This window comes from Delphinus delphis, chromosome 1 (genome assembly GCF_949987515.2).
Source record: "Delphinus delphis chromosome 1, mDelDel1.2, whole genome shotgun sequence".
Taxonomy (NCBI): domain Eukaryota; kingdom Metazoa; phylum Chordata; class Mammalia; order Artiodactyla; family Delphinidae; genus Delphinus; species Delphinus delphis.
Window position 1 is genome coordinate 28,243,784 of NC_082683.1, and position 27,398 is coordinate 28,271,181.

Here is a 27,398-nt window from a genome sequence, read left to right on the forward strand (position 1 = left end):
GTTAAAAAATAATTATTAAACTATTCTAAACTTGCTTAAACCTAAACACCATGTACTTTAGGTTCCTGAATGGCAGGAACTGAACCATATTCATCTTTGAATTCTCTGTGGTACTAGGCAGAGTGCTTAACATAGATGAGGCCCTCAAAAATATTTACAGAATTTAATGCATGATGCTAAGTCTGCTGCCTAAAAAACTATACAAATAGATCATATCTAGTCATTTTACACATACAATTATATTCAAATTAAGCTCCTTCACAGTGCCACATTATAGCAGTGCTGTGTATAACAGTATTATTGCACTGTGAAGTAAGTAACTGGAAGGAAGGTTCTTTCTGCTGGAGCATCACTATACACTTCCCTGGATCAGAGGGCTAGTGGCTAGTATTATTTCACAGGGAGGCTTTCCCAGTGGATAAGAGTTCATTAGCCGCAGAGAGAGCTCACAAAATATCTCACAAAAATCCTAATTACCTCCCCAGACAAGAACCTACCAGAGAGGCAAGGCAGAACCTTTTTATGACACAGTAAATCTCCTACAATTACACAGAGTTTAAATTTTGTTTAAAAACAAATATGCATTTTCATACATATTATTCATTAATATTATTATAATACCATTTTATTTGTTTGTTTGTTTGGTTTTTGGCCATACCACACGGCTTGCACGATCTTAATTCCTCGACCAGGGATTGAACCCGTGCCCCCTGCAATGGAAGCATGGAGCCCTAACCACTGGACCGTCAGGGAATTCCCAATAATACCATTTTAGAGATAAGGAAAATAAAGGTTCAGAGAGGATAAGTGATTTGTCACATTAAAAAAAATAGTAAAACCAAGTTTAACTTAGGTCTTTTAGGTCTGAGATTTCAGATATACTTTAGCTCAAATCACATTCTCTAACACTTAAAAAGTCTGATATTAACATGCTCATTTTTCAAGATGGTATTAGTTTTATCCCCCAAGTATTAGTGTTGTAATGGTTCTCTTTTCTGCTCTGGGATTTTTGTAGAAAATCTTTAGGATCAGAAGGAGGATCTAGCTAAGGCTTCAAAAATAAGAAGACTCAAATAAAAATAAGACCACATTGGTTTGCTCATGTATAGAACTGCCAGTAGAGAATATTCTCTTTCAATACAAATTTAAAGACAAACCCACCAAAGCCATTTTCTAAGTATTACCCACCATTTCGCATCTTATAGAGCTGCACGTTTTTCTGAATATATTCTGCAAACTGTACAGTGTCTCCAGCCTCTCCAACACATAGGAGTAAGATTTTTTCACTCATCTTAAACATCTTGTCATGATCTGCTCAAAGAAAAAACACACACTGTTAGAAACTGCCTGATCAGAAATTTATTCTTATTACATAGGCAACCATAAACAGGTTTAACAATTACTATACTGAACAATTTTATGAATCACTGTTTTTAGAAGACTTTAATGGGCAACTGTATCAATTACTCTCACTCTGCATGTTAAATTCATCTGCATATTTTATTAATATCAATTTCAGCTGGAGAATATATGTAAAAGCTGATAACTGAAAATATACATAAAAACATCAAGGCACTTGAAATACAATGAACAACAATTAAAGAAACTGAAGGAATCAAGCCAATAATGGCCATTATCTTTAGGCTCATGATTACAAAGCCCTGAAATGTCTCCACAAATACAAATGTTAACTATAACATATACACATACAAAAACATATATGAAAACTACCGGTGCTACAATTAAGGAACCATGTCAAGAAAGAACAAAAAATCAACTAAGAATATAAATCACCATAGAAAGTAAACCAACTCCATTTCCAAAGCAAAGAGAAAGTTAAAATGAATGCCAAAGCAAAAATTCTAACAAATATTGTAATACTAAGCTATTTAAAAATACCTCAAAAATCCCAATGCTCTAATCTTATCTAACTGAACCAGACTCATTCAGATTAAACAGATAAATAAATATTCAGATAGCAATTAATGCCCAAGGAAGAAAACTCCATATTCAGTCTGTAGCTTCAGAAAAAGGCTAAATCTCCCTATCTTACTCTCACTTTCACTTTTCGTTTTTCAAATAGTGCTGAATAATCTTCCCTGGGAGACATGCTTCCTGTTTGAAAGCTTCTGAAATGTCAAAATCTCTTAATAGGATTTTAAAAACAGAATGCTACAGTTAAGTACTTTACAAGTGTTTGAGAGTTGTAGATACCAGTAATTTGGTTTCCTAGACTTTGGGGGGGGGGGAACCACATAAAATGTGCCTGTAGATAGTATCAAATTGCCTTGAAACTCCTAAATAAACACACTTTTATTTGTTATAGGCTACAGGAGACTTAAAGACTATTAATTTGCAAAACTGTTTATGAAAGAGAAAAATTCACTTATAAATATATTATCTATGCAAAGAAAAAAAACCAAAAGAGAATTAGATGCCACTGGCATCTGAGTTCTTGCCAGTGGCAAAAGTACAGGCAATTTTTATTTCCTTCATTATGCTTATGAGTATTTCCTAAAATGTCTATACTTAATATGCATCATCTTTGTAAGAAAATATTACTTAATAAGTTTATTATCATAATGAGAAAAAAAGCTGTTCTTATTTCAGGGGGGTGGGGGGAGCTTGTTTACAAAGAATTTATGTTACAATTAGAAGAAATGCTAAATTTTGAGACAGTAAACTGTTCAATTTTGAAATGAACTTAATTCAAGGCCAAAAGTGTTTTTTAAACATCTATTGTGTGGCCAGTGATTGGTGAAGGGGGATATAAAAAAAAAAAAGTGATAGATGCTAATTACTCCTTGAGTTATGCAGGAAATAGCCTATGTAGCTCTAGGAAATTTCTGATCCTTGACAAAGAACTTAAAAGATCCACATACATGATACAAACGGACAACAAAATAAGCAACATGAGTGTACAATACTCTAGACTGGAACCCAATAGACATTGGTTATAATCTGGGTTCAGCACTCTGAACTCGGGCAAATTATTTGCCCTTTCTAAGCCAGTTTCCAAGTGTGTAATATGGTAATACTATCACTTACACCTGCCTAACTCATAGGTGGGGAAAACTGTACATGTACAATATTATCATACTCAGTGTGAGACAATGTAGTTCAGATTATACATGTTACAGGAATTCAGAAAAAAGAGCAATCTGTGTGGGCTGAGGTACTGTAATTTAAAAGCAATTCTATACAAGCCAGAAGAGAAATGAAATGTGGCATATAACCAAACTGAAGAATTGTGCCATTTTAATAAGCAAGCAATCTCTGGGAAATATCTCCTCTATAGTATCAAAATATCTTACAAAGTGACAAACCAAAAAACTGATTGGAAGTATCACTCTCATTTTATACCTGGAGAAAAATGAATCTCAAAAGGTTATTCATTTTCAGCATTCTTGCCTACTCTACACAGTTCCTTCATGAAAAGAAAGGTAGGAAAAAGTCCTCATGCTACTCCAAAGCTTCTACCATAAACTTTTTTTTTTTTTTTTTTTCCCGGTAACCGGGCCTCTCACTGTTGTGGCCTCTCCCGTTGAGGAGCACAGGCTCCGGACACGCAGGCTCAGCGGCCATGGCTCACGGGTCTAGCTAGCCACTCCGCGGCATGTGGGATCTTCCCGGACCGGGGCACGAACCCATGTCCCCTGCATCGGCAGGCGGACTCTCAACCACTGCACCACCAGGGTAGCCCCATAAACATTTTTATATCGTAAAACACTATAGGGAAAATCAGAGCTGAGTACAGTTATTTCCAACCATTTTCAAGAACTAGCTCAAATTCATCTTTCTTCTATAGACCACAGTGATTTCTTTTCTCTGAATACCATAAGGATTTACTTTTGAAACCACTGATTTAAAAATTAACCTAATACTTACTAGTGATACTTCTTTCATCATATAAAATCATCTTGTTTCCTGTTTTTTTAATGTCTTAGATACCTTTATGGATTATACCCAATACACTGCATACCCTATAACACCTAGAAGTACTGTGTATGTAGGTAGGCTTAAAACACATTTTATTTTTCAAAATGATTTCATACTCATTAATGTGATGAAACAACACCTATAAACGTACTGACTTTGTTATAGCTCTATCTAGACACTACTTCACGCTAAACTCACTTGCATGTCAAAGGTCTTAATATTCAAAATAATGGACAGATTTACCCTCAAAAAAACAAATTGACTCTTTTGGAAAACATGGTTTACAAATAAAACTTCTACAAACTAATCATGGAATTTCATAATTTGACTTGAGGAACAATCCATACCATAAATGTTTTAAAATTTAATAATTTTTCTTTCTTTAAGCCCAAAATGAACTGTTATCTGCTCTCAAAGCTTTCCCTAGTCTCTACAACTAGAATCTCTTCTTCCTCTGGAGTACCTAAAAACAACTCTGCTTCCTCTGCACTACCTGAGAAGCTTGATTGTACTTTTCATATGCAGCATCATTTTCTAGCTTGTGTCATAATTATCTGTACTAATATCTGAATCCCTTATTAAACTGTAACTTCTAAGGTAAGGACATCTTATTCTTCTTTGCATCCCTTTAGCACCTAGCACTGTAATGGACACATAGGTGCCCAAAACCTATTTATCAAATGAACATTAAATCATCTGAGCCAAAGTATAATACTCTTTTAACAGCAGTATGCCTATGATCAATCACGAAAACCCACTCTTCAATTCCACAGATCAGCAACCAAAATCTTTTTTAAATTATTTATTGAGTACTGACTGTAGGGAGACAGTATAGTATAGCAGTTATGGCAAAAGATATGGAGTCAAACTGCATAGGTTTGAACCTGGGTTCTGCCACTTGTGGCCTTAGGCAAGTTTCTTAACCTCTATGCCTCAGAACTGTCATCTGTAAAGTGGCAATGTAATAGCACCCATTTCAAAAGGGTAAATGAATTAATGTAAATTGCTTAAAATAATACATACATAAGTGCTTAGTATGTTTACTACTAAGTATTTGTCATGGTGTTAAACATTTGCACAAAACTTTTTCACTCAATCCTCCCAACAAGCTTTTGAGGTTGGTATTACTAATCCGATTTAGCAGATGAGGAAATCTGAGCACTGAGAAAAAACTTGTACAAAGTCATAAAGCAAGTAAGTGACAGGGCTCCAGTTTCCTAACTCCCCTAGCTACATAAATGTAAGGAAAACTAGGCAGCCAGTGCCCTGGAAAAGAAGGATCAGAGCTAAGACTCGGGAAGATACAGGCCGCGGAAGGCAAATGCCAGGTTTCTAGCCCCACAGTCTCTCACTCTCCCCAAGATCCCACCTTATGCTGCCAGCAAACTGACGTCATCAGCCCAACAACAGGAAATTTATCAGAGATTAGGGGATCTAGGAATCCTGGAGCCAGGCTGGCGCTTAGACACTTAAAAACTTAATTCCCTTAAGCAACTCTCGCCCAGCAAGCATTCAGCAAAAGCCAGAGAAGAGTACTGACCCAGGAGCCCTGGGAGGAGCGAAAGTCAAGGCCCTAAATTTGTCTTCCTATTTCCTAATTCTAAAACTAAGCAAGTGCAGACCAGGGCAGTCGGGGTTCCACCTCCCAGACCTCCCTGGTACTCACCCAACCGCCCCCCCACGAACTCCTCCCGGCTGCCCCTATACCCAGGCCCGGGCCTCCCATGTTTCCTCTCACCGTCCTTCATCTGGACAATATTGCTAGCGGCCACCCGGTCGGAGGCGACAAGTACATAGTCAGGGCCCTGGATGCCGATGAGGTACTCCATGGTGGCAGGAGGCCGGGGACTGCAGGTTCGATGGAGCCCGGGACTGGCGGGCTTCTCGACCTCACCGGTGAGACAGCACAACCGAGCAAAGATCCGCGCGACACAGACCTCGCTAGCGTCCCGGCCAACGGCGCTCTTGGATGACGTACAACTGTCGCGAGAGTTTGGAAAGTGGGCGTGTGTGAAAAATCTTTCCTCGCCTCTTGGCCCTGGCCAGGTCTCTTGCAATCCCGGCAGTACAGACCACTTCACTTATGTAATGCCTAGTTTCTTTATTTATAACTGAGAGTTTAACACTCGCTTGAGGAGGGAGTCATGCACTATATATAAAGTGCCGAGCACACGTGTGTGCCAAAAGGCATGCGTCTCTGGATGGCCGTTTTCCTTCGGTACTCGGTAAAATATCGCCAGAAACCCCTTACCTGCAAGCTAGTAGGAAAAATACAAACGTGAAAGGACCCCTTTTTACATGTTTCATAAAAGTAAAATATGAATGCGTTAAAGATCTAAGCATGAAGACTAAAATCGTAAAAGATCTTTTTATGATGTTCCAACCTCAAATTGTATGTAGTTGCTACCTCTGGTAACGGTAATTTGAAGGGAGCACTTTCACTTTTTATTTTGTACACATCCGTATTATTTGAATGTTTCACAGTGCTCACGTATTACTCATATTTTAATAGGAAAAAGCACAGCCATCCCTTTATATGTTGCAGCCATTCCGGGGAAAGCTGATATATTCCATGATTAGTTTCTGCCATTTGAATGGTTTCACAATTGAGCCTTCATACTAGCCATACTAGCTGCCTCAGAAATGGAAAACCGGTTGCAATTGTATCTCCAGACACAACCGTGCAATTCACTTGCTTCTGCAGAAATGTGTAGTCCTTACTCCCTTCTGAATGTTTCTTCCAGCTCTCTGCCCATGAAGGAACACAGAGCCTGAGGAGTTTGGGGCAGCCCATCTATCACGGGATGATGCCAGAGGCAAGTGAGGTCATTAAGTCAAGCATTCCACTATGAACACAGATGCATCCATCATCCTAGAAAGATCCTTTTTTAAACACCACTGGGAAAGAAGTCTCTCAAGCCTCTCTCCCTTTCTCTTTCCCTTTCTCTGTCATTTTGCTTGCGTTTTACAATTGCAAAAATTACATAGTTATACTATACACACACACACAAAAATAATACAAAAGCAAAGAGTGAAATATTTCTCCTCCCACTCGAGGTAACTACTCAGCAAATGTCTGTATCCTTCCAGACTTTTTTCCTTTGTATATACCAATATTCATTCATTCATTCATAAAGACTGCAGAATTCTGAATTGGAAAATCTAATTTTTAAAAAGGACCCAAGTTGGGCTTCCCTGGTGGCGCAGTGGTTGGGAGTCCGCCTGCCGATGCAGGGGACACGGGTTCGTGCCCCGGTCCGGGAAGATCCCACATGCCGTGGAGTGCCTAGGCCTGTGAGCCATGGCCGCTGAGCCTGCGTGTCCGGAGCCTGTGCTCCGCAACGGGAGAGGCCACAACAGTGAGAGGCCCACATACCGCAAAAAAAAAAAAAAAAAAAAAAAGGACCCAAGTATCTTTTAAACCGGCTCTTTCCTCCTCCTCCCCAGGATTCTTGAAATCCCCTCTAGCTAAGTCAAACTAAAGATTCTCTAACTTCTCATTAATATAAAAGAAAGTAGATTTTCAAGACATAACTTGTTCTATTTTACTAAGAATTAGGGAGAATCCCTCCTTCAATTAAAGTCTTAGAATAACCAAATCTTAGATTAGAAAAAGTGTCTGTGGAGGTTCCAGAAACAGCATGATGTAGTCAGTTTTTCTGTAAAGGGCCAGATAGTAAATATTTTGGGCTTTGTAGGCCATAAGGTATCTGCCACAACTACTCAATGATGCCATTGTAGTGCAAAAGCAGCCATAGCCAATATATAAATCAGTGAACATGCAATGTTCCAATAAAACTTTATTTACAAAAACAGGTGAGGGGGAGAGGTGGGTTTGGCTCATGCAACATAGTTTTCAGACCCCTGAAGTAGTGGGAGACCTGTAAATCAACAAATAACTCTGGTCCCAGCTCCACCTCTTCCAACCTTGGTGCAAAATTCATTGAGCCTCGGTTTCCTTATTTGTAAAAGGGACATTTAGGAGAGAGATTTGCTTTGTATTTCTCTTGAGATGGGAAGGAGTTGCAGGTTTGGTTGGCTCCATGAGTATAAGAAATCATATCCTGCTCCTACATGAACCCTGGGAAGTTTAGCAGGACCATAAGGAAGAATGACCACATTGTACCTAGGGAATGTGGCCATACTACGGGAGGCTACCAGCCTTGCCAAGACTCCCAAGCTTGACATGGAAGCATCAGCACACCCCATACTCAAAAGACTCTGTGAGCTTAGATAGTAAGGTTGGGACAAAGATAGACTGGAGATCAGTGGCCCACCCCTAAATATTCAGAGATGTTAATCTATCAGATACTGTTGATGCCCTGCCCATAACCTTTTTACCTATTTATGGTAGCTGCCATCCCCTAGCTGCTGTAAATCTTCATTAATAAAAACTCACAGCTTTGCCTTTCTTCAGAGAATTTCCCTTAACCACATGAGAAGCATCTTCGCCTGCGAGGCTATGCACCTATTCCCACTCCCCAGCCATTGACTGACTGACACAGGGATAAAAGGTCAATTCCCTTAACTTAAAGTGGGATATAATTTGTCCTCCAGAGTTTCCCTGTGGATCAGTCTAAAGCTAAGCTCCAGCCAAGATCACATTCTTGCTTAGCTTTATTCCCTGCCCTATCTTGCTTCTGTTACTCCCCTTCTCCTACTACAGAAGCTAAAAGGAATTCTTTAGCAGATATTAATGTTAACAAGCTGCTGTGTCTAAAGTCCTTAGGCAAGAATCTCTTATAGAACAGAAAAACAAAATTATGGAGAAGTTCACATATCACATCATAGGTACACAAAATCTGGCCCCCAACTTCATATTTTACATCAATTAACATCACAGAGAAATGGAACAATTTACATCTAAGCTAAAAGAAAACACAGCCTGGCTATCTAAGGTAGACTCAAGGAGTTGTTTGAACATGTTTTCTTGGTAAAGCCTGAGAAATCTTGGATCACATTTCTCCAGTGACTTCAAAATTCCTTTTATGAGTTTTGGCTGAGTGAAAATCAAAAGGGAAAACAGAATTTAAAAGTTCCCACATTATTATGAAAAGACTGATTGTTTTCTGAGGTGATGGTATCAAGCAAGAATCTGTTTCAAACCTGTCTAATCAATAAATGAGAGTTCTATACCCTTGGTAACAAATCACCAGAATGGTTTTTTTAATCAATCAATATTGATATATCAATTACCTAATGCACATGTTTTTGCAAGCCACTCAGTGACAACTCCTTATCTCTAAAAGTCAGCCAATCAAGATTTGACTGATTCCAATGAACATACTTCTGAATGCCAACTAATGAACAGACTCACCCAAGTAACCACACTTATTAGGATTATGTCAACCCCCTCATGCCTCTGAAAATCCACCCATCTCTGAATTCCATGCTTTCCCAAAACTCTAAGATCAGCAGTCTGCTCTTCTTGGAGAAACTAAGCCTGATCAGCATGTACTTAAGTAAGCAATACATTAAGCTTTGTATTTTTTGTTTTAGATATTGATTGGTGGTCTCATCTATCGACATGTGGAGGGTCTCTAGCTTTGAGTGGGTCCAGAACAAGAAAGTGCTCTTCAGCAGTGTCAAGCTACAATATAAGCAGCCTGGCTACTTGGGCCATTTGCTCTCAGTTGACTGCATGTTACTAGAGTTGTCTTTGGTAAAGAAATATGCCATCTGGAACTTCTGTTAATCCACAGTGGGAGAGTTGTAGCTCAGACCTCTATGATTCTAGAGCAAGGGCATACCATCTTGGTAGAAGTGTCTGATCATAGGACATCAAATGACCATATAGTTAGAACTTCTCGTTATGACCTGAGTTCTATCTAACCCCCCAGATTATAAGGTGAAGTGGGCCCAGCAGTAATACATCATGAAATGAAAGTGATACTTCTAGGATCACGTCTGAGCAGGTCCAGAGATCGCAAGTAAACTGCAAAAATAGTTGGCAGGGATAATTGATCCTAATCATCATGAGGAGATAGGGCTGCTGCTACATAATGAGGGCACAGAGGAATATGTTTAGCACTCAGGTGATCTACTGGGGCATCTCTTGGTACTCCTATGCCCAGTTGAACTATAAGTGGGCAATTATAGCAACCATGGCCTGGTAAGAGTCTGGTGACCAGGAGACCAGACACCTTAGAAATGAGAGTATGGACGTGTATCAAATTATCACATTATACACCTTAGACTTAAACAGTATTATATGTCAATTATATCTCAATGAAGCTGGAGGGAAAAAGAAATTAGGATGTGGGTCAACTTACCAGGTAAGCCAAAGGGGAGGGAGATCTAAAATGAGTGGTGGTGGGACTTCCCTGGTAGCACAGTGGTTAAGAACCTGCCTGCCAATGCAGGGGTCATGGGCTCACGCCCTGGTCCGGGAAGATCCCACATGCTGCCTAGCAACTAAGCCTGTGCGCCACAACTACTGAGCCTGCACTCTAGGGCCCGTGAGCCACAACTACTGAAGCCAGCGTGCCTGGAGCCATGCTCCGCAACAAGAGAAGCTACTGCAATGAGAAGCCTGTGCACGGCAACGAAGAGTAGCCCCCGCTCGCCGCAACTAGAGAAAGCCCGCGCACAGCAATGAAGACCCAACACAGCCCCAAAAAATAATAATAATAAATTATTTTAAATTTTTAATAATAATAAAAAATAAAATGAGTGATGGTAGAGGGAGATGATGAGTGTCAGTTACAGCTCATGGACCAAATGCAGCAACAGGGGTTATCGTTCATTCCACTAACCCTCCTCTTGTAAGTTTCCTCAGATTTGTGACCAACCAGGGTCCTGGAGAAGCTATGCCTGGACAGAGTGAAATTAATATGAGAAAAAAGTGGAGCTGACTGGGGCAAGGGATGGACTATAGAGGCTTTATTAGGGTAAACATCCCCCAGGTATGTTGGTTAATAACAACTCACAGCTGCTGTATTAATTTGCTTGGGCTACCATACAAAATATTACGGCCTGGGTGGCTTAAACAACATAAATTTATTTTCTCACTTCTGGAAGCTAATAAGTCCAAGATCAAGGTGCCAACACGGTTCAGTTCCTGGTGAGAGCTCTTTTCCAGGGTTACAGATGACTGACTTCTCACTGTCTCCTTACATGGCCTTTCCTTTGTGTGGAGAGAGAGAGAATCTTCCTTTTCTCTTCTTATAAGACCTCTCAGCCCATCATGAAGGCAAACATTCATGACCTAATCTAACCCTAATTACCTCCGTGCAAAGGTTCTGTCTCCAAGTATAATCACATTGGGGGTTAGGGCTTTAACATATGAATTTTGTGGGGGACACAAACATTCAGCCCAGAACAGCTGCCCTCTCTTCTAGAGAACTGTCTTCCCCTCACTCGGGAGGCTGCATCGCACCTTGAGCAATAACTCATTGACACAGGGATACAAAAGACTGGCTCTTTTGCCTCAATGGGTAACTAATTCTGAGTTCTATTTTGTGCTCCAGCGCTTTCTTGTAGAATCAGCTGAGACCACATTCTTTCCAGCTCTTTACTCTCTGTCCCATCCTGCTTCTCTCACACCCTCTCTCCAGAAATCACTCCCCGAATAAGTCACTTGAACAAGAATCCCTGTCTCAGACTCTGCTTCTAGGAAACCTAATCCAAGCCACGGTACATTGCTCAGAATTTTTGTGTGGTCTTAGGGAGAGGGAGAGTCCCCAAAAACATTTCTGAAATTGAATTTCTTATTAACCAGGGTGAGTGAGGGCTCACGTGATATTTATCTAATGTAGAAAAATGCACCGCTTCTTACGTGTGACAGTTGTAGGGTAAAATTCACACCCATTACAGGTGTATATCTCTTGTCCTGTGGTTTGCACCACACCCCTTCCAGCAGATGAATTTATTCTGAACAAGGTACATCCTTCCATTACCAGATGCAAGTCAGCACTTTTAAAACAATCCACAATGTGATAGGAAACTGTCTCTTAATAGCAAGGCACCATCTACCAGAACCATGCTTAACTGAATGACTGTCCCCCTCTTCAGTCTTCCATGTTTCCTGTTTCATTTGCTTCTGCCAGTCAGAGCCCATTCCCTTGGTACATTCTGACTGACCTTCAGTGACTATAGCTTCCCTTTTGGCCCTACCTTTGCCTCATAGGTTGGTCGCGATATTCAGCCACTGATATTCATTAGTTATCCTTGGCTTCACCTCTCAGTGATGCCCTTGCCTCCTTGATTACATCTGGTATATGCTCCCTGCCCCTCTGGAACGGGCCCTGATACTCCCAAGGTTCTGGGCTTATCGGGTCCACTCTGTATAAACCACTCTCTTACACATTCAAGTCCCATTCTTCTCAGCCTTGGTGGTATCTCTGAGGTTGTCCACCCCAGATGGATAAATAGGTCATTTAAACAGTTCATTTTTTGTCATCCATATTTTATTGATGATTAGACACTTGAAATCATAAGCAGCATTTCTAAATCCTCGTCCTTTTCTACAAGGCACCTTTCTATATCACATCTTTGGCCTTCATGGTATCTACTTTTACTTCAGCCTGGATGTTCATCTCTCCTCATCACATTTCTGTTTAGCACCTTCTGCATCAGGTCAGGAAGATTTCTTCCAAACACACGTTTCCATAAAATGGTCTCTATGCTTTTACCACTGAAGTTTGTCACGTTCCAGAAAACTCAATTCCTCCAACTTGGATAGACAGTGCAAATAGTGGTTAAAAGCTTATATTTAGAAATAAAACAAACCCAAGTTTCAGTCCTGGCTCTACCACTTACTAGCTGGATCATCTTGACCAAGATGTTCAACTTTTTTGAGTCTTAATTTCATTACCTATAAAATGGGGAATGAACGTGATAGTACTTACCTCAGAGAGCTGTTGTGAGGATGAAATGAGATAAAACAAAGTGTTTAGCCTAGTGTCTGGCATACAGTATGCATTTAATAAATGATATCATTATTACGTATTCACCATCTTCAAAGTTAGCTGTTCAAGTCCCAGAGCTGTCTGGTAGTTATGCAAATGGCCAATCAATGCATAGTAAGAACTATCCATCAGGGCTTCCCTGGTGGCGCAGTGGTTGAGAGTCCGCCTGCCGATGCAGGGGACGCGGGTTCGTGCCCCGGTCCGGGAAGATCCCACATGCCGCGGAGCGGCTGGGCCTGTGAGCCATGGCCGCTGAGCCTGTGCATCCGGAGCCTGTGCTCCGCAACGGGAGAGGCCACAACAGTGAGAGGGCCGCGTACCGTAAAAAAAAAAAACAAAAAACTATCCATCAGAGCCATTCACCACTGTGGGAGGTGGATGTACCAAGGATATACCAGAAGGAAGTTCGTTACAGGAGAGGTTAGGCCAGAGGGGAGTCAGTCCAGACAGAATGCAGGGTACCAACCAAAGCATAGAAGGCAGAAGGCAGCCCAACCAAGCCTCAACTGGAGAGGAAGGGCAGGGGAGAAGGCCAGGGATGAATGAGGGTATGTTTGGGGTAAACAGAGAAAGATTAAAGTACAAATGGGTGAACTGCACGGATTTGGAATGAAAACCCCAAAAAGCAATGTCCTTCCTGGGCAAGGTACCCTGAGGTGATAGAAGCAATCTTAGAGAAAAAGATGCAGGACAGATAAGAACCTTCTCAAATTTCAAATTCTCTTTCCTGCTTCCCCACTACTGACCTGGGAAAAAGAAGTTTCGCTTTCAGTGAGAAGGCTTTGGGATGGAGCCAGTCCTAGGGAAGAGGTTAAATTAAAAATAAGGAACCTGGGGACTGGACAAACTCTATGAATACATCTTGTGCTCCAGGCCTTAGCTTCTCCATCAGGAAAGAAAGAATTTTTCCTGGAAAATCTCCCATACCTCCCCATCCCTGGGTTGTGTGATTGGCCTAAAACACAAACACCAGGGCTGGCTGGTGTTTTCAGAAGCAGGCTGCAGCATCCTGGAAGCTGTCAGACAAATGACACCTTTCTCTTCCTTGCATTACCCCCAGGGACCAAAGTGGTCACATCTGCTGATGGCCAAAAACACAACTCTTCTTTTAGGTCCCACAGGAGCTGACGCAGCCCCAGTAGAATTGAAGTGGTCCATAATCAGAGACCTGTTGCTGTCTTGTACTGTCTGAAACTGACAGCACCAAGCATGTCCCTGGCACATAATTTCCATTTACCACCTATAACTGTTTTAACCTCTTGCCCAGAGGCAGGGGAAAGGACCTGATGACTTTTAGAGAATTCCAGTGACCCAAGAAGCCTGTAATCATTAAATACAGTGATTCTGGGATCCTTTAGGAAAAGTCATAGAGGACTTATGAGAATTCTGCATAAACATCAGAAGTATCATTTGTGTCATCTGATTTTTCGTCCCCAAGGAGATTAAACAGAACCAGGAAGCCTGGTGTATCTCCTCCCAGGGCTTGGAAAAATAAAGGAATTCAGGACCATGTTAAGCTCTGCCTTACCTGTCCCCCTCCCATTCTCATCCCAAATCCATCTTCCACCTGGAGCCCACCCCTAACTATCCCATCACCCACTCAGGCTCTGAGTCAATGAAAGTTGATGAGCTCTCTTGATTAGGGCCCTTTAACCTAATGGTTCCTGCTCCAAAGCACCCGCTTCTGTATTCCTGCTCTCTGATATATCTAGGGCTTTGGACTGTGGAGACAAGAGTAAGACACAAATATGCCCTGACTCCAGCCACCCAGAACTGATGTTTGAATTGTTTAGACTCTGGGCTAAAAGCCCTTCCTGAGCCTGGTCCTCCTTCCTGCTCATCTTCTGAAAGCATTTGCTTCCCTGATGCTTCTCCTGCCCTGAGGAAGTATGGCAGGCCAACTTGCTGCTGGTACCTGCCACACTGTAGCATAACACAAACACTAATGGCAGAAATAATCACAGTGACAACGGCTTGGTCTACACGCAGAAGGTACTTGTCATCTCCCCAGGAGCCTCTTGGCCTAGGGCTCAACTGTGATGATGTAGCTGGCCCCTGGCCCACACTGTCATAGTCACACACTGAATGGTTGACATTATCATTACTGTCAGCACCATTCTTGATTAACTATTCATTTATTCCTGTGAAACACATTTGCTGAGGACAAACTGCCTGCCAGGTACTGTGCAAGATTCTAAAGGAGTTACAAACACGAACAGTTTCAAGAAGGAGGCACCAGAGAAGAGAGAGATCAACAAATAATTCCAATATAGGATTGTACAGATTGCTGTTGTAGGTGGATGGATTCTCGGTGCCTAGAAAAACGATTGGCCATAGTGAGTGCTCAATAAATATGTTTCAATGAAGAATAAATAAATGAGTGAATGGATTGATTGATTAATTAATTAACTGGTTAAGAACATGGAGTCTAGATTCAGAGTGCCTGGGTCTGAATACCAACTCTGTGTGGTTTGGGACAGGTTACTTGACTTCTCTATGCCTTAGTTCCCTTATCTTTAAAATGGGTTAATAACAGTACCTTCCTTATGGGGGTGTTGTAAAGATTATTTGTAAGGTGTTTAGAACATAGCACTATTACTGCATAAGTAGTAACACACAATACTACGTAAGTGTTTGGTAAGTAAAACCAACTGGCTAAGATCTCATCAGGTTGACAGGGTAGAAAGTCAAGGGTGTAAAGAAAAACATTCCAAACAATGTAATGGTATTGAGGTTTCCAACAGATGGCATCTTCAAGAAATGTTTCCACTAAAGGGAACATCCTAAAGGGAGGCATTGCTTTTAAAGCAAGAGCATGACTCAGTCAAGGATCCGTTTGAGAAAAGTTGTTGTGGCTGTTGTGAAGAGGAAGAATTGGAGGGAAAGAGACTTGACCCCAGAAGACCAATGAGGGGGCTGTTAGCATCACCCGGTGGGAAACAATGCAGTCAGGACAGAGGCTGATAAGGAAGGCATGGATGTCAGAAAACTTCTGAATCAGAGCAGCTGGCGATAAATGCTCTGGAAGAAAAAGAAACAAGAGCACAGTCAGAAGATGCAGGCCCTGGGCTAGGCAGCCTGCTCTTTGAGGCATTTGCCAAACAGCTATCCATGTGAGTGATTTAGCATCTCTCACCAGGAAGCTCCCTGGAGAGATCAGCATGCAGGCAGGTCTGGGGAGTTCAGATGGCTGTGCAGAGCCCAAGGTAGGATGAGCAGTGGCCAGAGCTCCTTTCCAGTACCCTGGACCCAAGTTTTGTTCACTGCTTTGGCTCCAGAGGTAGCTGATGAAGCGCTCCGCTCTTCACGACCTGTTAGATCTGCTCAGCTTCCTGACTCTCATCTGGGGAAATGGGCCCAGGTGAGACCAGGGGAACTGATGCAGAGTCATCTCTGACTTAGGATGTTATTCATTTGTACTGATGGTATGATGTAATGGTTAAGTGCATGGGTGATTAGCACCAAGCAGACTGGGTTCAAATCCCAGATTCAACACTTAACTGTGTGACCTTGGGTAGGTTACTTAAGTTCTCTGTGCCTCCATTTTCTAATCTGTAAAACAGAGATGATAATAGTATCTACCTATAAGGATGATGTAAGAATTAAATGAGGTAATTTGTTTATGAAGAGAACCTATTACAGCTTTTAAGATATATTAAGTCGTATGTATGTATTTAAATTGTTTGATTATCGTGTTTAAATCAAATGTGTTTTGGTTATTTAATACTGCTACTATTTCCATTTTCTATATGAGAAAAAGTGGGCCCAACAGAATGCAAGCTTCATATGAACAGAGAGTTTGTATCGCTCTCATTGTATCCACAGTCCATAGTAGGGTACCTGGAACTGTATTACTTGGTATTTACTGAATACTTTTTGAATGAGTGAATGATTGGTACTCCACCTCCAGGATACATGGGGTGTACAGATGCTAATTCAGAAGCACTTTTGTAGAGTTGTTCCACGGCCAAACAACTTCCATTTCGGTTTTTAGTAATTGTCCCACTTAACGTGTCAATATTAGCAGTAGGTGTCTAAAAAAGAAAAAGTTAGGGCACTGGTTGCACACTTGAGGTCTGCTCTAGAGGGCTATTTGGCAGCAAGGAAGAGAAATCTGCCCAATCCAGCTTAATAAAGTGTGTTTTTACATTGGAAGAACACAGGAGAAACTCATTGAACCCACCTCCAACAAGTCCAGTCAATATGATTGGTAACTAAGAAATCAACAGTAACCCCCCCATTTCTGTCTCTTAGAGCTTCCTAATTTTCTGCCTCTATGTTTTTCTGCATGTCTGCTCCATTCTTCTCCCAGAGACTGGCTTCCTGTTTCCACATATACTATTATGGCTGCCCCAATACATGGGAAGCGAGAAAGAATCTGACTGGCCCAGCTTTAAGCAACTGTTCCCTACTCCCATCTAATCATCTATGACTAGGAGGTAGGATTGAGGGATTCAGAGGACTCCTGCTTTTGGAAGAGGATATCCATGAGAAGAATATGAAGGGCACCTCTAGAACATGGTCCTTTCCCCAGAAATTAAATAAAACTGATGAGTACTGACAAAGTGTCTGTCCTTATGGGTGAGATTTCTTTTTTGTGAGTAGGATGTAAACCCAGAAATTTACCCAGAGTCTTAGACACATCCTTTCCACAGGCACTCCACCAGGCTTAGCTGAGTTCAGCTCCTGCCTGGTTTCTGCTACTTCCAATCTCAGTTTCCAGAACCCAGTGGCCCTCACCAGAAGATCTGATCATGCCAGGAAAACAAGGACCCAAGAGCTGTTTTTGACTACTTAACATAACCCAAGAGAGGAGATAAGCCTCTCCTAGAGCTGTGTCAACAGACCTTCCCTCCCAGAATTGTCAGATCTCAAGCATAGGGCTTGGGGTGAAGGGGGAAGACCAGGTTTGGGAAAATAACCTATTCTTCTAGCCTGTGCCTTATATTAGCTACATTTTGCAGTGTTTCCCAACTTTACATTCAGTAGATATAGCTGGGATCCTCACAATGACCCTGCAGATCGGAAATTTTTATCCTCATTACACAGCTGAGAAATATTGAAGTTGGAAGAGGTGAGGTGACTTGTCCAAAGTCACACAGTTAGGTGCTGATCTGAAACTGGAACCCAGGTCTGTTGGATGCCCAGCCCAGAGTTCCACTGTACTGCTACCTGGCAATGGTAGCAGTGAGTGAGATTGTACCTGGGGAAAATATAGAGAAGGCCAAAGCTTGCAGGTGGCTGGAGACGCAGAGAGTTAATTCAGCATCTCAGCTCCTCAGGGATGGATGGCCTGATGAAGCTGGTCAGGGACTGCAGAGAATGAGGAATTGATCTGCCATTTCATGTGAAAATGGATTGTAGCCCCAACCTGTGTGTGTCAATGGAGCTGATTAGCACTTGTGTGAGTCTCCGGCCATCGATTGGCAGGTGAGAATCATTCTGGGAGCAGCAGGGAACCAGTCCTCTCCCACCTCCATCCCCACCAGCTTCCTCCCTCCACAGAGGTTTCCTCCCCCTCCCTGCTACCTGAAGTCTCCAAACCTCCTCCAGCTGCCAGGCCTAATGTGTGCTCAGAGCTCCTCTACCTGCTTTTGACCAAAAGAGGAGGCATGGCTGGTACTTACCTCATTCAGCTATGCTAGGTGCAGCTGGTAGAAAGGCAGCTGGCCTTTCCAAAATGCACTGCCTGCTTGGAGGATAAAGTGTGAGTGAGTGGGTGCAGGGTTCAAGTTGGAGCTTACACCATGCAATGGAAAAAGCAAGGGCTCTGACACATATTGACCGTGTGACCTTAGGCAAATCATTTACCCCTCTGGGCTCCGGTTTCCCTATGTATATGTGTGAAGGTTAATTTTGTGTGTCAACTTGACTGGGCTAAGAGATGCCCAGATAGCTGGTAAAACATTTCTGAGTAAGCCTGTGAGGGTGTTTACAGAAGAGATTAGCATTTGAATCAGTAGACTGAGTAAACAGGGTCTACCTTCACCAGCGTGGGTGGACATCATCCAATCTGTTGATAGGCGCAAATAGAACAGAAAGATGGAGGAAGGGTAAATTCTCTCTCTCTCTCTCTCTCTCTCTCTCTCTCTCTCTCTCTTCTTGATTTGAGACATCCATTTTCTCCTGCCCTTAGACATCAGAGCTCTTGGTTCTCAGGCCTTTGGACTCAGGCTGAATTATACCACCAGCATTCCTGGTGCTTCAGCTTGCAAACAACATATTGTGGGACTTCTCGGCCTCCATAACCATGTGAGCCAATTACTATAATAAATATCCTCATATATGTGAATATGTATATCCTATTGTTTCTGTTCTTGGAGAGCCCTGACTAATACAGTACGGGATAAAAATAGCTTTCTCACTGGATTGTTTGGATTAAAAAAGGAAGTGTGTGGGGACTTCCCTAGTGGCGCAGTGGTTAAAAATCCACCTGCCAATGCAGGAGACACAGGTTCGAGCCCTGGTCCGGGAAGATCCCACATGCGGCTGAGCAACTAAGCCCGTGCACCACAACTACTGAGCCTGCGCTCTAGAGCCTGCGAGCCACAACTAATGAGCCCACATGCCACAACTACTGAAGCCCGTGCGCCTAGAGCCCGTGCTCTGCAACAAGTGAAACCACTGCAATGAGAATCCCACGCACCACAATGAAGAGTAGCCCCCGTTTGCTGCAACTAGAGAAAGCCCGCGCACAGCAACAAAGACCCAACACAGCCAAAAATAAATAATAAAATAAATTTATAAAAAAAAAAAAAAGAAAGTGTGTGAAAAAGTATTTTGCAGTCCCTGACACATAGTAGGAATGTTATTTGGAAATTGACTCTCCACTCTCCTCAAGAGGCACCCACTCTGGGAAGCCTTCTCTGGTTGATCCAACTTCTATCTCTCTTTTCATCATTTGAGTGTCATGCGCAAGTGACAACAAAAGCCTCAGTGTTTTCCCTGACCTGGAGAAGTTCTGCCTCCAAGGCAGCTCAGCCCATAGTATTGAGCTGCCTTTGGGTGAGTGAACAGTCAAGTTCCAGCAAGGGAACCAAACAGGCTCAGATTCATCACCCCCCACACACACCCCACACCACCAGTCTATCTGGACTTAGAGGTTCTATCCTAAGCTTGTCACATGGTATCTAGGGATGCCCTGGGCGTTCTTGTACCTGTCAGGCTGTGACCTCTTTCACTGCCTCCAGGTGTACTTGGTCCACATGGCAGACTTCCTTCATTAGTTTTCTCTCCTGTTCCTCCAAGGCTGGAGCTCTGCCCAGTTGGTAGTGGCCTTGATTTTCTGCCTTGATCTTGCCAGACTTCTCCTTAGGGGCCTGGACTTGCCTACTGATGGCTGGCCTTCTGCCCCAAGTTGTTTATGCCTTCTGTTACCAGAGCTTGGCCTCAGCCTTTCCTGAATTGGGCACTTCAGGACCATCAAAGGTGGCTACAGCCAGAGAGTGGGGGGGTTCTTGAGTTCCCAAATTTGGAAAGTGTGACTAAGCTCTGTTACTGACTCCTAGAGCTGTAGTGGCAAATGAGGATTGTGGTCAGGACCATGGACAGAGCCCACAGTGTCCAGAGTGCCTGTGGTTGAGGATGAATTTCATGTCCCTGACTCCATGCTGAAGAAGTGAATAGGGGCACACAGTCAGCACCACGAACAGATGCCAGAGGCTCTGTTGTCCTGGAAGTAGTCTTTAAGACGGTAGATTAGTCAAGATTCTTCTGACTACAAGAAATGGAGACCTATTTCAAACTAGCTTAAGCTAGTCTTTGAATGAGCCAGATGAGTGAGATGGTGGAACTGAGTGCTGAGACTTGATGCAACCAACAGTGGGAAGTAATAGGCACATCCCCCTTTACCTTAAAACAAGATGTGGTTTCTTTTTTTTTTTTAATTTATTAATTTATTTATTTATTTTTGACTGTGTTGGGTCTTCGTTTCTGTGAGAGGGCTTTCTCTAGTTGTAGCAAGCGGGGGCCACTCTTCATCGCGGTGCACAGGCCCCTCACTATCGCGGCCTCTCTTGTTGCGGAGCACAGGCTCCAGACGCGCAGGCTCAATAGTTGTGGCTCACGGGCCTAGTTGCTCCGTGGCATGTGGGATCTTCCCAGACCAGGGCTCGAACCCGTGTCCCCTGCATTAGCAGGCAGATTCTCAACCACTGTGCCACCAGGGAAGCCCAAGTTGTCGTTTCTTTAACAGACATGGGGCTATTCAAGCTATCTATTTCTTCTTGAGTAATTCAAGGAAATCGTATTTTTATCCAAGTTGTCAAATTTATTGGTGTAAGGTTGTTCATGGTACCCCCTTATTATCCTTTTAATTTTTCTAGGATTTGTAGTGATTAACCTTTCTCTGTTTCCTGATATTGCTGTTGGTAATTTGTATACTCTCTCCATTTTTTCTGATTAGTCTGACTAGAGGTTTATAAATTTCATTTATTTTTTCATTATTCCTGCCACTGCGTCCATCATGCCAGTAGAACATTATCATTTCATCGTGGCAACCTCCTAAGAAGTGTTTATGTCCCAGCCTCCCACTCCAGTACACTCTGCATACTGTTGCCAAATGAAGCATCCTAAAAGGCCTTTCATAGGAAGATTTTCAATGACTCTACATTGCTTTTGAATAATTTCCAGGCCCCTTCACTTGACATTCAAGTCCCTCCCCCGCCATCTGACAAGCATTCACATCTCCAGAGTTGTTGCCCACTCCTCCCCTGCATGAGTCCTCCTCTTTTCCAGCCAAACAGATCCATTTGTCATTCCCATTAAATCTAGGTGATTTCTCAGCTCTGTGCTTCTACAATTCTTCAACTGTCGGCTGCTGAAGGAAGAACACCAGACTTGGAGTCTGAACACCAAGATTGGAATCCCATTTATGGGCTATATGACCTCAATTTCTTCATCTGAAAAATGGGATAATGCTTGTCTTGCAGAGTCATTCCTAATTCGTTCAGCAAGTACTTGAAGGAATATGCCCTGAGACTTACTGCATACTTGTGTGCATGTGTGTGCACATGTGCACATGCATGATAAGAAGTAATGCTATTGCTCCAGCATGAAGGGATGTGCCCTGAAGACAAATACAGAGAATAAAATAGATAGCATTTATTGACTACTTACTGTACTTGTTTATTGAGTCACTACTATACTAGGCTCCAGGGACATAGCAGTGAGCAACAGACAAAACTCCCTATTCTCTTGGAGTTTACATTTAATCCCTACATTCTAATCCTACACTTAACCTTTTGGAAATCTAAGTCAAAGGCTGCATTCTTTATTTTAATTAAAAATTTATTTGTAGTAAAATATATATAACAAAATTTACCATATTAACCAATTTAAAAATTACTTATATATTTTACATTGTGGCAAAATAAACATAAAATTTACTATCTTAATCATTTTTAAGTGTGCAATTCAGCAGTATTAAGTACATTCACATTGTTGTGTGACCATTACCACCATCCATCTCTAGAACTCTTTTCACCTTGCAAAACTGAAACTCCATACTCATTGAACAATAACCCCATTCCCCCTGCCCCCTAGCCCCTGGCAGCCAGCATTCTACTTTCTGTCTCTGTGAATTTGACTACTCTACCTCATATAAGTGGCATTACACAGTATTTGTCTTTTATTGTAACTGACTTATTTCACTTAGAGTAATGTCCTCAAGGTTCATCAATATTGTAGCATTGTCAGGATTTTCTTCTTTTTTAAGGCTGAATAATATTCCATCGTATGTTTCTTTTTTTTTTAAAGTAAATCAATACATGTACATAGTTTTAAAAAGCCAACCAGTACTACAAGTCTTATCACAAAAGACAGTAGTCCATACCCCACACACAAGTCTTACTCCTCAAGGCAACCATTTAAAATCACTTTAGCTGTGCCTACTGGTATTTACCTCTGAGCATCTAAATAATATGCTTTTTATGTTAGTTCTTAATCTACTATAAAAGATAATAATTTAATTATTCTTGTAGCACACCCACACCTCTCCCTCTTGCATCCTTCTAGTATAATTATATAACAATTTTCATCAAATCAACATTCAGGATTTGCCTTATTGATTTTGCACACATGGTTCACTGCCAAAACTAATGCTGTGTAACGTTTCTTGTACAGATTTTTCTGTCTTTCCTTATGTTAATGGCTTTTTTCTTTCTCCCATTTTCTTTTTTTTAAAGATTCTTTTTTTATTTAATTTAATTAATTAATTTATTTATTTTTGGCTGCACTGGTTCTTTGTTGCCACGTGTGGGCTATCTCTAGTTGTGGCAAGCAGGGGCTACTCTTCATTGTTGTGTGCAGGCTCTAGACGCGCAGGCTTCAGTAGTTGTGGCGCACGGGCTTAGCTGCTCCACAACATGTGGGATCTTCCCGGACCAGGGCTCGATTCCGAGTTCCCTGCACCGTCACCAGGGAAGTCCCTCTTTCTCCCATTTTCTTAGTTTTCTATATCCTTATCATGAATTCTTCCCAAACTCCTTAACAGAATGCAAAACCTTCTAAATGCTAATTTCCACATGGTGAAACACATCAAGTAATCTACTAATTCCACCCTTTTGTTTTTCCTAAAGGCATCCTTCCTGGAGTCTTCCATCTCCCTGCTCAATGTGTACAGCTATCCCTTGAGGGATTGGTTCAACAATCCCCACAGATACCAAAATCCACCAATGCTTAATAAATGGCACTGTATAAAATGGCACAGTATTTGTATTTAACCCATGCATGTTTCCCACATACTTTAAATCATCTCTAGATTATTACCTTAATACAATGTAAATGATATATAAACAGTTGTAAATACAGTGTACATGCTATTCAGGTTTTGCTTTTTGGAACTTTTTGGAACTTATTTTTTTCAAATATTTTTGATCTGCAGTTGGTTGAATCCACAGATGTGGAACCCTCGGATATGGAGGGCTGACTGTAGTTAATCTCTGGTCCTTCTGCACAGCCATCATTCAGGGGGTTGTCTTTGTAATTTTTCTGGGCTGTATCCCTTTTCCAGAACCCACAACTTTTTTTTTTCTTGGCTTAGTCCTTCATTTTGATGGAGCACATCCTTCAGTAACTTCCTGAGGAAGAAAGACGAAAAGTAATTTCTTCCTTTGAAATCTTGGATTTCAGAAATTTCTTTACTCTACCACACGGTTGATTCATAGCTAGGCTGGTGTAAGAATTCTTTAGAATTTGGAAGGCATTGGTCCAGTACGGTTATTGAGAAGTCCATTGCCATTACTGGCTTTACGTTATACTTTGTGTGTACCCTGTCCTTTCCGAACGGAAACTTTTAAGATTTTATCTGTATCCTTGACCATCTAAAAGTTCATGCTAATGAGACTTGGTATGTGCCTATTTTCATTTAATTTATTTGTCACACCTGTTTCAGGCCTTTTCATTTTGGAAGCTCATGTCTTTGAGCTCTGAGAAATTTTCTTCTATTATTTCTGTGAATCTCTTCTCTCCATTTTATCTGATCTCTCTTTTAATATCTAAAGATATTTTCTATGCTCAGTTTCTCCAGTGAAGAATCCACGATTCCCCACCTGAGAGGTTATGCACCTGAGCATAAGCATTCTAGAAACTGTGTCTCATGGGCCCTAGAGCCTCACTGTTCACATACCCCCCCCAGTGTCCCTCTTTTTATTATGACATTCTCCCCTGATTTCCACTGTGCCCAGTGTTCCTGGCTGAAGTCTTTGTGGTTCACTTTTTTTAAATTGAAGTATAGTTGATGTACAATATTATGTTACAGGTTTATAATATAGTGATTCACAGTTTTTTGTTTTATGGGTTTTTTTTTTTTGCGGTACGCGGGCCTCTCACTGTTGTGGTCTCTCCCGTTGCGGAGCACAGGCTCCGGATGCGCAGGCTCAGCGGCCATGGCTCACAGGCCCAGCCGCTCTGCAGCATGTGGGATCTTCCTGGACTGGGGCACGAACCTGTGTCCCCTGCATCAGCAGGCGGACTCTCAACCACTGCGCCACCAGGGAAGCCCGATTCACAGTTTTTAAAGGTTACACTCCATCTATAGTTATTATAAAATACTGGCTATATTCCCCGTGTTGGCTATGTCCCCGTATATATATACTTGTAGCTTATTTTATACATAATAGTTTGTATTTCTAGTTCACTTTTTAAGCAGAATAAAACCTCCAGTCCCTCCCAGAGTGTGGAAGATATAGTCAGCTGTCCGTGTGTGATAGGGAAGAGACTTGCTTCTTATGCAGACTTTCAACCCATTCCCATGTTCTTAGCCCCATGCCTCATTCCCACCTTCTGTGATGTGTTGTCTCCAATTCCTTTGTTGTTCCACTGGTTCTGGGTCTCTAATTGGCTGACTCCTCTTTGGCATCCTTTGCTGTAGCACTTAGTATGTAGCTATCTCAGCTCTGCCAACTCTTCCATCCACTTGCCATCTTCCAAAAATGTGTTGACATCTGTGGTCCACCACGGCCTCTTTTATATTCCTTTACTTTTATTTTAGCGAGGTTTTTAAAAAGGAGCAGATATAAATGCATGTATTCCATCTGCCACATTTAACCAGAAATCCAAGGACAGCCCTCTTAATTACTACGCTATATTGTCTCTCAAATGAGACAGTACCTCTGGGATCCTACATTCCCAATGAGGATGAAATGAGACTACACATGTGAACATACTTTGTAAGCTCTGAAGAGCTATGTGAACAAGAGGGTCTATATTAAATTCTTCTACAAAGTGCCCTCCTTCCTTTTCTGTGCTCTCTGATTCTTCCCCTTCTCCAAGGTACAACTCAAGCTTTTCTTCTCCTTGGGGCCTTCTCTGATCAACCCAGCTAACAAGGATGTCCCTGAGCCCTGAGCCACCACAGGAGTCTCTGTGCACCTCTCTTGGCCCTAAGCAAAGCTGCTTTATTTGACTATGGGCACAGAGTTCCTGGCCAAGATACATAGTCAAATTTGGATCTTTCAGTGTGCAAGAAAAAAGCTTTCCTTGGACACCAGGTGTGTGTGCACACAGAGGAAAAATGCCATATGAGGACACAGCGAAAAGGCAGCCATCTGCAAGCCAAGGAGAGAGGCCTCAGGAGAAAACCTTCCAACACCTTGATCTTGGACTTGATTTTGGATCTTGATCTTGGACAGGATTGAGAGAGAGGAACCAAGATGGAGGAGTAGAAGGATACGCTCTCACTCCCTCTTGGTGAGAACACCAGAATCACAACTAGCTGCTGGACAATCATCAACAGGAAGACACTGGAACTCACCAAAAAGGATACCCCTCATCCAAAGACAAAGGAGAAGCCACAATGAGATGGCAGGAGGGGTGCAATCACAATAAAATCAAATCCCATAACCACTGGGTGGGTGACTCACAGACTGGAGAACACTTATACCACAGAAGTCCACCCACTGGATGAAGGTTCTGAGCCCCACATCAGGCTTCCCAACCTGGGGGTCTGGCAACAGGAGGAGGAATTGCTAGAGAATCAGACTTTGAAGCCTAGTGGGATTTGATTGCAGGACTTCAACAGGACGGGGGGAAACAGAGACTCCACTCTTAGAAGGCACACACAAAGGAGTGTGCTCATCGGGACCCAGGGAAAGGAGCAGTGACCCCAGGGGAGACTGAACCAGACCTACCTGCTAGTGTTGGAGGGTCTCCTGCAGAGGCGGGGGAAGTCTGTGGCTCACCGTAGGGACAAGGACACTGGCAGCAGAAGTTCTGGGAAGTACTCCTTGGCGTGAGCCCTCCCAGAGTCTGTCATCAGCCACACCAAAGAGCCCAGGTAGGCTCCAGGGTTGCCTCAGGCCAAAAAATCAACAGGGAGGGAACCCAGCCCCACCCATCAACAGTCAAGTGGATTAAACTTTTACTGAGCTCTGCTCACTAGAGCAACAGTCAGCTCTACCAGTCACCAGTCCCTCCCATCAGGAAACTTACACAAGCCTCTTAGATAGCCTCATCCACCAGAGGGCAGACAGCAGAAGCAAGAAGAACTAATATTCTGCAGCCTGTGGAACAAAAACCACATTCACCAAAAGATAGACAAGATGAAAAGGCAGAGGGCTATGTACCAGATGAAGGAACAAGATAAAACCCCAGAAAAAAACAACTAAATGAAGTGGAGATAGGCAACCTTCCAGAAAAAGAATTCAGAATAATGATAGTGAAGATGATCCAGGACCTCGGAAAAAGAATGGAGGCAAAGATCAAGAAGATGCAAGAAAGGTTTAACAAAGACCTAGAAGAATTAAAGAACAAACAAACAGAGATGAATAGTACAAAAACTGAAATGAAAACTACATTAGAAGGAATCAATAGCAGAATAACTGAGGCAGAAGAATGGATAAGTGACCTGGAAGACAGAATGGGGGAATTCACTGCTGCGGAACAGAATAAAGAAAAAAGAATGAAAAGAAATGAAGACAGCCTAAGAGACCTCTGGGGCAACATTAAATGCAACAACGTTCACCTTATAGGGGTCCCAGAAGGAGAAGAGAGAAAGAAAGGACCAGAGAAAATATTTGAAGAGATTATAGTCAAAAACTTCCCTAACATGGG

General features: G+C 42.2%; 1 protein-coding gene and 1 pseudogene across 1 annotated transcript in view; one reads left to right on the forward strand and one right to left on the reverse strand.

Moving 5' to 3' along the window:
• The window catches only part of PSMB2 (proteasome 20S subunit beta 2), a 37,326-nt gene extending 31,440 nt beyond the window's left edge, over positions 1 to 5,886 (reverse strand). Inside the window, exons 1-2 of the mRNA XM_060019181.2 lie at positions 5,678 to 5,886; positions 1,189 to 1,311 (exon numbers count right to left, since the gene is read on the reverse strand). Of these exons, the coding sequence (XP_059875164.1) occupies positions 1,189 to 1,311; positions 5,678 to 5,768 (214 nt within the window). The 5' untranslated portion in view covers positions 5,769 to 5,886. The remainder of the gene's footprint in view (positions 1 to 1,188; positions 1,312 to 5,677) is intronic.
• The window catches only part of LOC132429846 (solute carrier family 28 member 3-like), a 63,953-nt pseudogene continuing 42,321 nt past the window's right edge, over positions 5,767 to 27,398 (forward strand).